This window comes from Anser anser (assembly GCF_964211835.1).
Source record: "Anser anser genome assembly, chromosome: Z".
Lineage (NCBI taxonomy): Eukaryota > Metazoa > Chordata > Aves > Anseriformes > Anatidae > Anser > Anser anser.
The window spans coordinates 52,056,748-52,074,427 of NC_139723.1; the positions used below are offsets into that span (position 1 = coordinate 52,056,748).

Below are 17,680 nucleotides of genomic sequence, written 5' to 3' on the forward strand. Positions count from 1 at the left end.
GTACATCTGAATGTTTCAAGAAGCATCACATTTTTAGGATCTGTACAGTGCCTGCAAACCAGGCCCTGCATCCTCAGAGAATCTGGAGATTTGGGTTGACCTCTAAGAAACACCCTGTCCCTGTGTGGCTTTCTGCATCCTGGCCTGCCTCCCAGGCTAGCCACAGCTCATTACTGCTTTGGACTCTGTGGTCAGTGTGAGTGATACCGAACAACCACCCTGATGTCCTTTCATTTTAACAAACACCATCCCAGGCAGATCTAGACAGCATTTGCCCCAGTGCAGTTATCTCAGCATTGACTGGGAACTCACTTGACTCCCAACCTGCAGGCCAAGTGGACCAAGAACAAGACCTGCAGTGCCAAGAGAAGCCATTTGCAAAGTGGCAACGCCATTTTTCTTCTGTAGTTTGTTTTACTTGAATGGGATTTATAGTGGCTTTATGGACTTTATAGCTTGTCATGATGGTACTGTTAATACAACAATCACATTATGAGTATACTAATATTTGCATATTGGTACAGTAATCCTCATTGAGGTAGAGCTTTCCCACTGCCACTGAACAGCATCCTATGGGCAGGATCTCTAGCACACAGAGCTCATTTTGTGAAATTTACCTGGAGCTGACTCCCTCTACTCTGTGCAAAACTGAGTTGCAATCCTGCTGTTTTTATAGAACTACTCCACTGGGGTCATTATATCACCCAGCATAAATGAGTCACCACTGTAGTTGTACACATGGTGAATCAATGCAAAAAGGAGAACTGGAGGAGATGAGAACTACAGCGAGAAGACCCAGCAAGAATTTTCATGACGGTTGTAAGGATTGGTTAAAGAAGTTTCATGCATTGCTGGTGTAAAGATAAATAGTAAAAAATGTAGTATGCCATGTGAGGGTTGTGTAACACTTAGTTAAGGCATCCACTATCCATCATTTTTTCCTAGCAAAGCGAAACCTGTTTAGATTTGGAAGAGTATTATCCCAACAACAACAATGGAAAGAAAAGGCCATACACTATACTTACACTATGGGGGAATTTACTTTACCATAAGTTCTGAGCTTCCATTACTTTAAAATCTTGCAATTTTATTTAGTATTTTCCTAAAAGCTCCAGATCCTGGATGCAAATGATGGTTTGGAAATACCTGCTTCATACACTTCTGAAGAAAGCCTTCTTGTAAGGTTTTTAAACATGAAAATGTTTAGGATCAAATCAAGAGTAATAAAAAATAAGTTCAAAAGTTTTTTTTTTAATCTTTTAATGCAACCTCTTGGTATTATAATGGCACACTTCATGATTTTAAAATGTTCACAGTTGTTTATGCTATACCAAAATAACACCGCTTGTCTCATTATATGGCCATAATTAACAACTTGGATATGCAACATAAAATATTAATCACCACTGCAGAAACCACTTTCATCCCTTAATTTGTAATAGGATAATGTTCTCCTTAAATCTGCTCTAAAAAGCCTGCTAACGTCCTTTCTGTCACTATCCACGCTTTTTCTTTTTGTGTTTGCAGTGGACACATTTACAATGGAAGCACCACTCTTTCGCTAAATATCTGAATAATGCATTACATCTCAGATATTTTGTGATGGTCAGATAGTGGCAGTAGCTTGACTACTCTAGTAGCCCTGACCTACCTCTTCATTCTAAAGTCTGCTCAATTTGCAGTCTGCAGATGGCCAGAGATGGGATATATATATCTAAAGATCCCCTATGCTGCACATGAAAAATTCAAAACATACACAAAAGGATGTATCTCTTTTGTCTAAGTATAATCATGGAATCACAGAATGGTTTGGTTGGAAGGGACCTTACAGACCACCCAGTTCCAACCCCCTGCCATGGGCAGGGAAACCTCCCAGCAGACCAGGCTGCCCAAAGCCCCATCCAGCCTGGCCTTGAGCACCTCCAGGGATGGGGCATCCACAGCTTCTCTGGGCAGCCTGTGCCAGTGCCTCACCACCCTCTGAGGGAAGAATTTCTTCCTAACTTCTAATCTAAATCTCCCCATTTTTAGTTTACAGCCATTCCCCCCTGTCCTATCACTCCACCCCCTGACAAAGAGTCCCTCCCCAGCTTTCCTGTAGGCCCCCTTTAGGTACTGGAAGGCCTCTAGGGTCTCCCCAGAGCCTGTTCTTCTCCAGGCTGAACAACCCCAACTCCCTCAGTCTGTCTTCATAGGGGATGTGCTCCAGCCCTCTGATCATCTTTGTGGCCCTCCTCTGGACTCACTCCAACAGGTCCATGCCCTTGCAGCGGGGGTCCCAGAGCTGAGTGCAGTACTCCAGGTGGGGTCTCATGAGAGCAGAGAAGAGGGAAAGAATCACCTCCCGTGCCCTTTTGATGCAGTCCAGGATATGCTGGCTTTCTGGGTCGCAGGCACACATCACCGGCTCATGTTGAGCTTCTCATCAATCAGCACCCCCACATTCTTCTCCTCAGGTCTGCTTTCAATCCATTATCCACCCAGACTGTATCTGTGCTTGGGATTGCCCTGGCCCAGGTGCAGGACCTTGCATTTGGCCTTGTTGAACCTCATGAGGTTCGCACAGGCCCACCTCTCAGTCCTGTCAAGGTCCCTCTGGATGGCACCCCTTCCCTCCAGCATGCTGACCGCACCACACAGCTCCACACAGCTTGGCGTCATCGGTACACTTGAATATGTATAAATAATGTGTTCATCCTCATGGCTGGGAGCACTTGATACATAATCATATAAAGTTCTACAAACAAGGGATGTATTGCAGTAATTTCACTGCTAGTTCCACAAGGACAAGGGAAGTAGAGGAACTTGAAATCAAAAAGGCTTGCATGACTACAGGGAGACACTAATTGGATCCCAGAATTTTAAATCTATCTCCAAATGCAGAGAAGCAAAGACTGACTCACAGGCATTTCCGCAGAGCACGCAGAGGTGGAATTAGCTGGGAAGGCAATGAGTATGTATGCAGTAGAACTGGTATAAAAACAAACACATTTGTAGATGAAAAAAGCAAATGCAAGTAATGTATTTATAAGGCTCCTAAGAGCTACATAGCTTCTAAGAGAGGCACACTCTCCACTCCTCAGAGGGACATGTAGTCCAGGGACTTCCTATACTTACCTAAGATACTCCTGTTCCAGAAGGAACTTTGCCTATCTAGCGTAGATTAAATCCACCAGGTCTTCCAACCCCACTGAATACTTCATCAATGGCAAAATCTCACCTGACATCTCATGGAGAAATAGTAGGCCTACCTCTGGCTGAAAACCCTCATTTTTAAAGCAATATATTTCAAACCACTGGCAAGAGACAGGAATGGCAGTATTATTGCCCACTAACATTGTACATTTGAGCAATTTAGTAAATCAGGAATTACATACCAGCCCTCTGCAGCCAGAGCAGCATACAGCAAGATCTTACTCCACTGTACTCACTGGGCGAATACTGTGGTTGCATAAGTGCAATGGCTCCAAACAGAGATAAACAAAGAGATACGTAACAGGAGTAAAAGTCAGGATACAAACATTTGTCCTTAGGGCCATATTTACAATAGCAATCCTTCCTGGCACACCAAGAGATCAAGAATTCACAGAGTCTTTTCACTGGCTTTCAATTGATCTTTCAGTGTCACAGGTCTGGCAGATGTGTGAGCACTGATACCTGCCTTAGTTGGCCTAAGAAGTAAAGGATATTTAATCACGTCTTTTCTGTACACCTAGATACAAGCCGGGCTGTAGATACTCCTAAGGGATGCCCAGTGGCAGTGCAAGCTTTGCTGTGAGTTCCCCTCCCTCTTTTGCATTACTTTTGTCTCATCAATATGCCCAAACTGTGACCTCTGCTGGGTAACACTGGGTCATCTGCACCGGTTGTTCTGTTCTGCAGACCCGTGCCTATTGCACTGTGTGACTTTCCAACACAGACATAGCCTCGGAATTTCAGATCAGCTGATACATCACTCAATATGAAAGAAACCAAGAGGGAGGGGTATAACCATGGCTCACAGTCAAAGATCTGGCATGCATTCTGAACTAGAACAGCTCCCAGAGGAGACAGGTTGCTAGAAGACAAAATGACTCAAAGGAATTATTGCCAGGTCTTCGCAAAAGCTGTCATCTGCCTCAAAAGTCTTAAGTCTTATAATCATATGATTATATGAAAATCTTTTGCCCTTAAAAGAACTGAAAACTTAAACCCTGAAATCAAGGGAATATAGAAAAGAAAAGAGAAGACAGCACTATTAATTTAGCACTATTAATTTTTAGATGTCTTGATTCTGTAATGATTTCTTAATGTTTGGGATTATATGCTGAAAAAAAAAACATAATTCAAAAAAAGGTTCTGCTAAAAATGACTGCTGAACACTTGAAATAAAATAAGCAAAATAACCCTAATCAGTAGAATAGTCAGCAGAACATCTGTTTTGCTGCTGAGTAAAGGTATATAGCACAAATACTAGTGATCATCTCCCACCTACCCGGTCAACTCCATTGTTCACTTCCAAGTCTTAAGAGACAAAATTATGGCAACATTTCTGAAAGTTTTCAGTATGCATTGTTTGCTCCCACGCTCTTTGAAATTACAACATCACCTTCTGCTTTTCTGAACTGATTTATCTTTTAAATATAGTATTTAAAAATTAATAGCCATACAATGCTGTTTTATAACTTAGAGCAGTTGTTTAAGACAGAACCCTTGCTTTTTAATAATAAATAAGGTATCAGAACAAACTCCAACCTTTCCAGCCTACAAACCAAACACACTTTTTCAGAAGAGCCAAGGGGACACAATGAATTAATTGCTTCTCTTAAGTTGCAGCTCCTTGGTGACACCGAAATGGTTGTAGAGGAAACCAGGTCCACAAACCCTGCCAGAAATTCTTTAAATGTCAAAGGATGGCACTGAGAAAGAGACAAAAGCAGCTCTTCTCTCCCTGCTGGTCACTTTGCAGCAGAGACCTGGATGAAATGGATGACTTGGGAAGGGAAATGGGTGCAGAATAGTGCACTGCAGAGAAGTTTTCCCTGTTGGCTGAGGCTGGTGAGAGTTGTAGCAGGAAATAAAGTTGCTCTAACTATATTTTGGTTTCTTTTTTGTTTCTTGTTTTTCTCCCCACTCATCCTTGGGCTTTCGAGCCTGGGAGGTGGGTTTATCTATGATAGGTCAGGACCGAGTTCCTGTCTCCTTCCCTCAAGGCTGCCCACAGCTGAGCACAGGGCAGCCAGAAATGGCTGCTACTCTTTTCTTCATCGTACAGAAGGCAACCTCCAAGGGCAGCCCATGCAACTGAAAAAGGGGCAACAACACTTCGAAGCACTCCTAACTCTCAGCTGGGAATACCGTGGGGCAAGGTGGCATTATCTCATCCATGCTGTTTCAACACTGAATGTCTTATATTTATAACCACAAAACCACAGCTACTCTCTAGGGCAACAGCAGAGACCTTAAGCCAGAAAACAGGCACCCCCAAGCTACTGCTGACTTCTTATAGAGATACAGCCACAGTATCTCCACGTCTTACCATGACTACTTGCATGATGGTGCACTAGAGAACAGAAAACCCAATAAAGGAGTCATAGCCTTCCTCATAAGCTCTTCTGCAACAGTGTCGTGCTAATAAACTTTCCAAAGCACAGCAAACAAAGGCAAGGCCTGTTCCCACTCTCCCGTCTTGCTGGCCCACTGCCACCTGCTCCTTCGCACCCTCTCGAAAGCTCTAGGATTCAAGGAGACTTTGCCACTGGCTCGGGCACGGCACAGGATTGTTTCTCACGCTCCTGATCTGGTCTTCATTCTTTAACAACAAAACTCATTTGATATGTGTGGCTTCTCTCCCAGATGCTTAATTTACCTTCTTAAATTTAATTTTATTGCAAGAAAATGAATTAAGCAATTAAAGGAAATACAATTCTCAGTAATAATATTTTACAAATGTTTCAAATAAATATCAGGAGGAAATCCGGGAAAAAAAGTCTACAGCAGTGAATCTGCTTAAATCCATGTAGATGAAGAAGTTCCCCTGGACACAAACATAGTTAATCTGCAAACACAAATGAGCAAAATATGGCACTAGAATAGTCTGTTTTATTGCAGCTTCATTAGATTTTCAATTCTCCAGCGCCCTAAATGAGAAGAGAGAAAAGAAGTCCTTCACAGAATGAAAGTGAACAAGATGCAACAGCACCATGGCAGCATGTCTCTAGAGAACTTTCCAAATCTGCTCGGGAAGACTGTTTTTTATAAAAGTTGCTACAAATCCCACATACCTGATTTTAATGTATGATTTTGGAAGTGGTCTTGTTCTCAAGATGAGAGGAGTAAATCAGCAATTACCTTTACAGAGCCCATAATTACAACAAAAGAAATGAGACAGCACTGAATTTTCTCCTGTACAATGGCAGATATTTTTAGATTTAAGACCACCTACATTCTAATTTGTTTTTAACTTAGGAATTAATTTTATTATTAAAATGTATTCTGCAGTAGTACTCGTAGGTATCAATCAGAAACTGAACCCAAGCATGCCCAGCTGCTTTCTTGGCCAGTACATTGGCGATGTGCATCAAGAAACACAAAACCCTAGCTCCTGGAACTGAGGCTTTCTAGACCTCAGCATCACAACCCCTCATACGTCCAGCGATTAAACTGGAATATGAGCAAGGAGGCAAAAGAATTCAGTCACTTTTGCTACGCACTTATCAGCACAGAACAGAAGGATAACTCATTTTCTAAAGACACTCCAACTTTTGTCTTAGAGCTGCACCAGCACTTCTTTGCATTAAAATAACACAGTTTTCTCCCTATGTCAGGGTTAGGAAGAAGCAAGAAAAACTGAGACTGTCTTGTCTTGAATCACATGAAGCCATGCAGCAGTATAGCCAACAAACTAAACACTTCATTTCACCTTCGCAACTTATCCAGGTACTTTCCGTCACTGGCTGTACCAGCGGACCCAGCACAGATGCCACGGCATTTCAGAGAGATGCAGGAATATGCTAATGCAGAGTTCAGCTTCTGCCCAGAACACTTCTGAACTTCACTGTTACCTATTAGAATGAGTAAAAGATTTCAAATAGGCACTTTGTTCATCACAAGCTTGCAGAGCTTTTGGCAGTCGACACTGAGGAAAATTTTCACATACTTAAGGACTGCCACCCTGTTTGCTACCCAAGCTCAAACTATTGGAAGGAACAAGCACCCGAGTCACAAGTGGCTTATTTTCCAGACACTGTCTGGAAGCTTTTGTTAAAAGATTGTTCACAAGTTAGACCAGCTGATTCTTTTCCCTTTTCCTTATTCTTTCTCCCCAATGAGACAGGAAATTTGCAACAGATGGGCTTATCATCACAGAAATAATGTCGGCTTTTCCTTCCTTAGTCATGTTCGATTCCGTGTACACTGATGGACACCGTTAAATCCACGCTGACCTCTTTAACCACTGGTTTTACTGAGGTTCTGTGTGTTTTGGGAATGCTGGCCGTCTCGTCTCCTGTGCTGGAGCAACACACACTGTCATAGTGTCCAGATCAGGAATTGAGGACCCTGGATACAGTGCACTAATGGAGCAGAAAATACAAAGTGGCAGCTTCATTCACCAATGCCTGCCATTTCTCCTGGCTCTGATAGTCAGAGTTATCCATACAAACATGAGCACAGAATTTGCCTCTGTTGTGGTTTTGAGGCTTTCTGCTGAGAACTTTCCTACTCTTTCATCCTCATTCATCTTCATTTCAGGAAATCTTATTCCCACCCATCTTTACAGTTAAATAAAAACTACAGTACTCTGAAGAGAACACCAAAAACTCTACTACCTATTTCAATTATCACAGGGTGGGTTTTTTTTTTTTTTTTTTTTTTTTTTTTGGCTATCAAAATGCAGCCATTCTGAAACAAGCCAACCAGACCTTTGCGGAGAGATTTGACAATTGTGAAAATCACAGGTTCCAAAATGAAATTATTTTGAATTAAGACATTGCAAAATAAAGTGAAGTTATCTGCCTTTTGATATCAGGTATTTGTGGTTCTTACTTTAATAAGAGAATCCAGTTCCTACCATGCAAAGCTTAACTTTTGCTGCCACGTGCCCTTTGTAGCTGTTTACAGAGGCAAGACAAACTGGTCAAAACTAACAGAGGAAAAGGTATTTTTCTGCATGAAAACAGAAGTTAAAGATCTACATTACTTATTTCAGAAGTTTCTAAGCTTGTGTCTTTTTTCAATAACTGAGTCTTCCTCTCCTCCAGAAATTCACATTTTCCCTGTCTATACTTAAGACAGGCAAGATGTACAGCATATTATACCTACTGCCTGCAACAGAGTCACATTCTGACAGCAATGAATCTGCCTAATACATAGTAAAATGTTTTTCCGCACTTTTGTGGAAAGGGAAGGAGATTTCCCCTCAGTCTAAGAAACAAATAGTCCTATTTTAGAAACAAATTTAGAACATAAATAATAGAGACCATATGAGTACCGTAAGATCCAGCCATTCGTCCTGAAAGACAAACTTCTATTTTTTAATGTTAGCACAAGGCTCCCTGGATTAGACTTCATTCTAGTCAGTCAGTCAGGTGCACATATGCTTATTCTGCATTTCAAAGTACATTTCTACATTCAAACTTTTTGGTTCCTAAAAAAAAAATATTTGCATATCACTGAACCTTCCTCATGCTGGAGCTGTTTTAAGAGTTCTTACTTCCTTTAATAACTGTAGGAAGTAAAATCAAATCCTTCCTGTTCTTGGCCAAAGCAAGAAATGGGATGAAGCAACCAACAGAAAACTCAGTTAAGACCTGCTCCTAAGTACTAAAATCTGCTATTACTTCAACTGGAGCAATAGCGACCTTTAACTAACTCTGTTTCAGTGTCAAAAATAGCATTTCTACAGAAAACAAATTCAGCCAGTGAATTAGTTGAGAAAAATATACCAACTGGTCATCTCTAATGCCATGAACAGTTCTGTGCAAACACTCTGATTCCAGTGGAAAGGATGGTGCTTCATTTGCTGTCCTCAGATCCTTTTCCAAACAATATCAATTAAGTGGAAAAGCTACTCAAAAAGCTACTCCTATACTGACGGGAGGAAATCCATCCATCCTAGAGTTATACTTCTAAAAATTGCAGCACTTTAAATTCAGTCCTCCGATTATGATGCCATAACTTTCCAAGACAGACAAGCTCTAAGTGACTCATCTGGTAAGACAAACACTATCTTTGACATTTACGTCTTATGAATTATTAACTGGTTTACTGCATCTACATTGATTTTGCATGAAAAGGAATTCTTGGCACATTCTTGAAGGCTGAAAATTGCAAACTACAAAAGAACTCAGCAAAAATTATATAATCAGCTACTGCTGTTTGAAAGTCCTGTTAGTCTACATAAAGTCATAAAAGATGAAATCGAGAACAGTTTTCAGGGGAACGTTCTTTCTAGGGAAAAACAAACAACCCCCCCAAAAAAAAACCAAAGAAACAAACCAACAAACCACCAACCTTAATCTCACAGAATCACAGAACCACAGAGTATACTGAGTTGGAAGGGACCCACAAGGATCATCGAGTCCAACACCAGGCTCCACACAGGACCACCCAAAAAACAGACCGTGTGTCTGAGGGCATTGTCCAAACACTCCTTGAACTCCAGCAGGCTCGGTGCCGTGACCACTGCCCTGGGGAGCCTGTCCCAGTGCCCGACCACCTCTGGGTGCAGAACCTTTCCCTCACACCCAGCCTGACCCTCCCCTGTCCCAGCTCCATGCCGTTCCCTCGGGTCCTGTCGCTGTCCCCAGAGAGCAGAGCTCAGCGCCTGCCCCTCCGCTCCCTTCGTGAGGGAGCTGCAGGCCGCCATGAGGCCTCCCCTCAGCCTGCTCTGCTCTGGGCTGAGCAAACCAAGGGGCCTCAGCTGGACAGTCCATTCCCTCAATCAGCAAGTGGCACCGTGCTTGATGCATCCCCGGAGCATCTATTTTGGATCGTATTTTGCATCACCCTATTTTGTTATTGTGGCACTTCTCCCCACAGAAGCAGAACAGAAGTGATGTTCGGTGTTGATATTTTAAAGTCAAAGAAAAACGAAGTGTGTCCTCAGTGCTAATGAATTTTAACACTACCTAAATTCGTTAACACAAAAGTGAAAAGTAAGCCCTATTTCAAAATGTTTAGGTAAATGGTCTTCACATTTAAAGATTTTTTTCAGCCAGTAGAATAACTAGGCAATCTAAATAAATAAATGACATGTATGTTCAAAAATCAAACTGCAACCCATAAAAAGATGAAGACAGAGGAGTCTGCCAGCATTTTACTAGTATGGGGTGTAAGCACCTTTTCCATCACCAGAATAGGGGGAAAAGGTGGAAACAGTCAACACTTTTCTCTTTTTAGAACTTCAGCTTACAGTATACAAATTTTTTGTATACTGTATTTTGTATTTGTATTTTGTATACTGATATTACAAATCAGTATAATTTCCCACTCTGACAGACAGATTACAAATCCAAGGTAGATATGACCAAAACAGAGCCCAACTGAAAATACAAAAATATGATTTCAGCTGTTTTGTGGCCAATGAACTCAGCCAGTGGCGCCTATCTCTTTTGAAATATACATGGATTCACTTTACCAGCCCTCTCCCAAGTGGTGTGCCTGTTACCTGAACCAGAACCAGTGGTTTAATTTCTCATTCTTTCCGGAGGCCCTCTGGCATCACATCAAGCCACCTTTACAGGCTGCTGCTAGTAAGGTTACACTTGCTGCTGTCTCAGCAGCACCTCTGCTGGGATCATGTAGCACCCCTTCACTGGTGGGTGAATGGAGATGAGGCAAACCATTGCCCCTTGGTGTGACCCATACAATGCTGCAACAACTACTTCAGACACTTTCAGTCTAAGAAGATTCTTTTAAAAATGCCATTTAGTTATAAAGACATGGCCTCCAGCATGGGCAAAAAAGCATCATCAGTAGCACATCAGTTACAATGACAAGCCCACGAATCATCCTGTCTGAGACTGTCATTGCAGTTTCCATTTTCAGATGAATTAGAATTACCCTGAACTTCGAATAGCTGCTTATTTTTTATTTTCTTCCATGAAAAGTCTACAGGGACTCCATAAAGGGAAAGCTTGTGAAAAACATTAGCACAGGAAAAGTAAAATTCTTTTCTTTTTTTCCCCTCTTCAGTACAAAAAAAAAAAAAAAAAGTTATTTTAATTCCTGTCATTTCTGTGACAGGTTGGATGGATTCCTCTAACATCTGCTATAAGCTCAGATTTAAAAAATGTACTCTTTCTTCTCCAAGATTAAGCGCAGGATTAGATAATCAGTGGAAGGCGAGGCAATTCTAGGTAATTCTGCTGTGGCAAAACCATCATAAGAATACTGTGCTTTAGCTTAGTGCTCCTTCGCTGCAAATAGACATATATCTAAAAGAGTATCAGCACCACTGTTGTCCACCAGGGACCAGTACGAAGACAGTGAGGACCAGAGTCAAAGAAGCTTCCAGAAGGCAGCACAAAGCAAGAACTTCTGGTTTTAGGAGGAAAGGGTGTTTGGAGGCAGCTCTGGTTGCCTGTGAGGGTACTACAGACTTTCGCTAAGAAGAGGGGCCATGGGTCTGCTTAATTCCAGGCACCTCCCACCACATGCTGTCCATTCACTACTTCTCTTCAGATTTACTCACAGAGCTGCAACAGTTCCCCATGGCCTGCAAAACGTATTTTCAATGCTGTCTGTCCTGTTCATCTTTTAAAGTCAAAGACGTCACTAGCAGATTACTAGGTCAAACAGTCGATGTTCAAGCTCCTCCAGCCTCCACAAGAAATGTGTACAGTCATCCCAGCACCTTGTTTAAACATGCACTTGACAGTTGTGTAGCACAGCATAATATTCTGCAGAGTAACCTCTGCAGAGTCCATTTCTGCTAAACCTGTGCACGCTGCTTCAGCACTTCTTATGAAATGCCATTAGCATGACAGTCACGAGGGCATGTTTAGATCTTAGACACTGCTGTACAGGAATGACCAGGAGCACTCCATTCTTCCTATTTCTTTGCTGTGTAATACTTCCAGTGGTGATGAAATCAAGACAAAAAACAAAACTCTGATCCTAGTTGTGCTTTGAACATAGCAACCACAAATGTTCTTTGCCTCCAAATATCACTGGGAGAAAAATTGCAAATGGGTGTCGATCAACGCTTCAGCTGTGTGTATATACATACACACATACAAAAAATGGGAACCGCATATAACAGGTGGAAAGATAGTGAAGTGATAAATGCCTAAGAAATACTGCAAAACAAAAGAAAAAAAAAGAGCCATTATCTTTTTTACATACTAAGCAGTTGTTCTTTCTTTCTGTTAGATGTAGAAACAGTTAGAAACTGGAGCAGATTGTTTAAGTCATCAACAGTTCAGAAGGGTTACACAATATCCAAGTAATGGGCAATTCAGATTAAGGTCAATTTTTTCACCCTTTCAATTATGTAATATTGATAAAAGGACATATGGGAATGATGCCAACTATGAATACTGTATCTGGCACACAAACTAAAGTGCACAAACAGAAGGAATTTCCCTACCCGAAGCTGAAAATATTCCTCCCCACATTCAAGTAAATAACTTTCTCAAAAATTGTCTTTACTCCCAGATCAAAAACTTGCTCCCTTTCCCTGACCTAAAAATATACCACTCTGCACTGAGAGAAAATGACAGACAGGGCACACAGCCCTCAAAGAGAAGTTTTTAACAGCTAGTTCGAGTACTGACCTCAGCCGGCCACCTCACAAATGTCCCTTTTTGTCTTACCTCCACCTGCTCAGAACCTCCCACACCATGGGAGGTGGAGGCTTCCTAAGTCCAACGTAAGCAATTTCAAAGTGCAACAGCCCCACTAGGAACAATATAGCATTGTCCAACTTCCCAAACTAGTCCACATACCTCTACATGTATGGGAATGGACAAGAATTTGGTGGGTAGCGCTGAGAGGAAACATGCAGGGAGATCGGCAGACACAGTGTGAGTCCAGTTTCAATCAAAGTCAGTGGGAAAAGGCAGGTGAAGTGCTTTGCCTGGAAAGGTTGAAGTTGGCAAGCATGCACATGTCCCACTAAACACAGTGGGGCAGTCACATATGTATTACAGAAGATGGGGCTGGATGGGTATTTAGGAAAATACTGGTATCAGTATGTCACTTTCCATGTCCTCTATCAGTACAAAAGAAATGCTAAGAATTGGCTAGTTGCAGTCTGAGAGCAAAGCAAGTATAGAAAACATGTCGTGTCTAAAGAAAGACTGCTTTACCCACTGCAGTGAAAAATACTTTACACATTCCTGAGCAAGGAACTAGAAATAAACAAATAAATTAGCTAGATGAACCACAATATAGAAAGCACTTGAAAAGATAAATTTTTGTCATTCTCATATTCCCACTGATTTCAATGGAACCCCTCACAAGTTTATGGGGTTACACACACTCAGTTTTGCTGGATCTTTCCTAATAAGCAGACATTCTTCCAGGAAAAATTCAATGCAGATGTTCAGTGTTTTCTAACACTGCCTCATCTCTAATGTGGTCTTCTGGCGAATGAACCTATGTGCCAAATCATGCTGGCGGTTTTAAAGCCATACACAAACCTGCAGGCTGCAACAGTCTCTCTTTCATGCAGGGATAGTGCTAATGGCAGAGGAGTCTGCACGCCTAAAGGAAAGGAGACCATTTAGAGGCATAGGATTTAGTTACCTATTTCTGGGAAAAATATAAAAAAAATAAAAGGACTTGGAGCAATCTTCTTAGCTCCAGGATGTCCAACAGATTTGCAGCAGCACAGTTAACATTCAAATGTGTTTATTTTTCTTCCTTCAGCACTCTGTGGATAATTGACGTAAATGAATAGTCTAGCCTGCTCTCCACTCGTCAATTTAACTTCTTATAATTCTGAATAAATGTCAAGAGTTCCAGACTCACCCTGGTTTTTACAAACTCAGGAATACTTCTTCTGAACTTTATGATGCTGCCCAGAGGTAAAACTATTATTATTATTTTTCTGAAAGGCAAAAGGGTGAACTCCCCATTCATTCTAGAAAGAGCAAAGTTCCCACCTGCTTTTCAATGACTTACTGCTGCTGCAGCTGGTTCAAGGAATTTGACAGACCTTAAGTTCTTCAACATGACTTCTAGTTAAAAAAACAGAGTGTCAGTATTTAATACAGGTGAGTTTGATCTTTCGCAAGTCAAAAAATGATGAATGAAATCAAAAATACTTGCACAGTCCAAAACAATCCAGATATGGAAGTCACACAATTGCAAGTTCTGCTAGGGACGTACTGATGTAAGAAAAATATTTTTTAAATATTTAAATTGTGCCACAAATCTTTATACTAGCAATTGGAACTGTATTATTTAATAATAACATTGTATGCTCATAATGCACCCCTGTGTATAAGGGCTACTAATTTTACAACATTAAAGACAGAAAGAAACTAAACCAAAGACTTCAAAACGCTTAACTGGATTAAAGGACACTGCAACCTCAGAAATAACTTGAAATCGTTCCTGGTATGATTTAGGACTCTAGTATGACTGCACACCATACACAGGATCTTATGTGAATAAGAACCAAGGGAATGAGTCAGAAACTTTAAAACTTCGAAATTGTTTGGTCATCTCTGGGAAGCTTTATTCATAGTGGCAATGCCAATCCATATTCCACCTGGGGATTAATCCCTGATCAAAAGGATTACTCCCAGGAGTAAGGTCAGCACAATCAAGTCCTGGATTTCTCACTCCTACTGAAAGCAAGACAATAAACAGATCTGTCTTGCAACCTACTTGTGAGTCATTCTCACACATGAATGTGTCTTCATGCCCTGCATACAATCTGTGAAAGTCAAGGCTGGGCCCAAAAAATCCCTGGGTCATCTGATACCAGGCTGCTAAATCTGGCAGCAGAAATTTACTATTTTGGTTCCAGCCAGCTAAAACTCTTCCTTCCTCCCAAATGACAAGTATTGCTGACAATCAGTGTGAGAGTGTCATCTGAAGGACAGAGCAGCATTCACAGACCTTTCACACCACGCTCCCTCCGGAAAAGATGCTTACCCCTGCTGATGCGGAAGCACACTCATTAACTTACAGTAATGGTGAATCAAGACACATTATTCAAAAGTGAACTGCAGCTTGCCCAGGTGACACAGACACTGCAATTCGTATGTTTTGGCACCAGAACACAGTGCAGCGGTGATGGTTTGATGGTTCTCCGGGCTCCTGCTAGCGCCGTAGGTAGTAGGGGGGGATAAAACGAAGTAGCAGCAGCAGATGGACACTGCAGCATGGGCTCAGTAACGCTGAACTGCTCCTTGCCGCATCTGCCAGAGTACAGCAGGTTTCTGTGAGGACTGTTTTACCAGTGATGCAGCATAATTTGGTAAGAAAGGTGAGACACAATGTCACCCTGTTCCTGCATTGGCCCATGCAGGACTTGACATACCCCGCTGCACTTGTAGTCAAAATGGGTATGGCATAAAGACTGCAAGAATGAGAACTGGGACTACTTCTATGAGAGATCATTCTTTTGGGCAAATTTCGCCAACATTGCAACAAGAGATGAGATGAAAAAGATGAGATGGATGAGAAAAGGGAAAAGCACAGGTGTTGAAAAGCCTAACGGCTGCTGCACCTTGCATGTCTGCACCTACAAATTGCTTACAGCAACTAAAACTGCTACCTGAAGATGCTTGCAAGGACAATTAGTGGGTTGTAACCGGGAGTTTTGCACTGGGTTTCACATAAAATGAAGGAGCATCAGCACAGGTCTCAGTCTCAAATCTCTAAATCCAAGGAAATTCCCCTGACTTCTGTGAAAGCATTTTACATTTATCCCCGAAGCATGTTAAGTCAGCCCCTGGTTCAGGAATTGCACCCTTACAGAGCACAACACGCAGGATTTTGCATTATGAAACAGATCGAAGCCTGGTGAAACGGCCACCCTGACCTTCCGCAATAACACACCATGCCTAAAGCAACACAGCCAAATCTCATTATTCAGATTTTGGCTGTACTCGGAGGAAGGCGGGGGGGGGGGGGGATAAAGAAAATTGAAAAAAAGGTCACTGTACCGCGGATTTAGAAAGTCAGACCGAGCAAATGCCAGCAGAACCCCAGTCCTCGGAACGGGAGCTCCGAGGCCCACGCGGGGGGAGGCAGTGCCCAGCCCTGCACACGCGTGAGACCTACAGACCCATGGACACCCGTGCGTGCCCACGCACAGCCCTGCACACTGACACACTGCCTGAACCCTTGCACACTCACACACCCGTGCATGCCCATGCATACCTGTGCACGCTCACACCTGTGCACCATGCACACCCTTGCACGCTGACAGATCCGTACACACCGACACACTCATGTACACTCGTGCACGCCTACGCACACCCGTGCACACTCACAGATCCGTGCACTCACACACCCACTCGTGCACCGCGCACACCCGTGCATGCCCACGCACACACGTGCACGCTCACGCACCCGTGCGCCGTGCGCACCCATGCAACCCGTGCATTCCCACGCACACCTGTGCACGCTCTCACACGCGTGCACCGCGCGCCCTCGTGCAAACCCACTCCCCTCGCGGCCCCCCCCCGTGCGCGCACACACACACACACACACACACACACACACACACACACACGCACACGCACACGCACACACACACACATCCCGGCGAGCGCCCCGCACGCCCCCTGCGGCGCGGGCACCTGCGTGGCTTTGTGGAACTGCTTCTTCAGGCCGGCCACCGACATGGCGCCAGGCGGCCGAGCGGGGCCGAGCGGGGCCGAGCGGGGCCGAGCGGGGCCGAGCGGAGCCGAACGGAGCCGAGCGGTGCCGGGGTGTCCGCGCGTGCCGCTGCCGCTGCCCGCAGCCCCGCGCTGCCGGACGGGGCGGAGGCAGGCGTCAGGCGGCGGCCGCGCGGCGCTGCGGGGGCGCCGTGACGTCAGGGCCGGCCGCACCGCCCCCCCCCCGCCCCCCCCCCCCCACGAGCCGCCACAACGGCCGCGGCTAACGGCTGGTGCTGCGCCCCCTCAGCCCGTACCCAGCTCAGACACAGAGCCCGGTACCCACACAGAGCCCCCGGGGACGCAGCCCAAGCCGGGCAGTCCCGGTGCCTGAAGGAGCGGTGCAGCCGTTCCGGTTCCTCCAGGCCCCCGGTTTGCCTCAGGGGTTCCCCCGACGCGCAGCTCGCTTCTTCCCCCCCTCCCCGTCCCTTGCCGGTGACACCAGCAGGGAGCCAAATGTGAAGGCTGCCCTGCTGGCACGGCTTGCTGGCTTCAAGGTAAAAAGCCTCGATTGATATCTGGGCTTTTTACTGCGCTTGGTATCGATAAACGTCGATACCAAGTTCTCTAGCATCTCAGTCAGATGGATTTTAAACACTCGCGGAAAAGTAATTAACGATTATTTGGCGCTGCCAGCAAAAGCCTAAACAATGTGAGAGCAGCGTGATCCAAACGTAATGATCCTTCTCTGCAGGCTGGACCCATCGCGGTGCATGTGCGCCGCAAACCAGCACAGCCAAGATGTGTGTTCACACAACGCTCCGCCAGCTGGCTGAAAGCAGCCATGCTACGTTGGCTTTGTAACACCGTCACAACAAACACTCAACACAAGCTAGATAGGATGATTCACACTAGAT

The 17,680-nt window shown here is 43.8% G+C and overlaps 1 protein-coding gene across 1 annotated transcript in view; it reads right to left on the reverse strand.

The window, feature by feature from the left end:
• The window catches only part of SH3GL2 (SH3 domain containing GRB2 like 2, endophilin A1), a 97,575-nt gene extending 80,598 nt beyond the window's left edge, over positions 1-16,977 (reverse strand). Inside the window, exon 1 of the mRNA XM_083818997.1 lies at positions 16,746-16,977. Within this exon, the coding sequence (XP_083675123.1) occupies positions 16,746-16,790 (45 nt within the window). The 5' untranslated portion in view covers positions 16,791-16,977. The remainder of the gene's footprint in view (positions 1-16,745) is intronic.
• Positions 16,978-17,680: the final 703 nt, after the last annotated feature.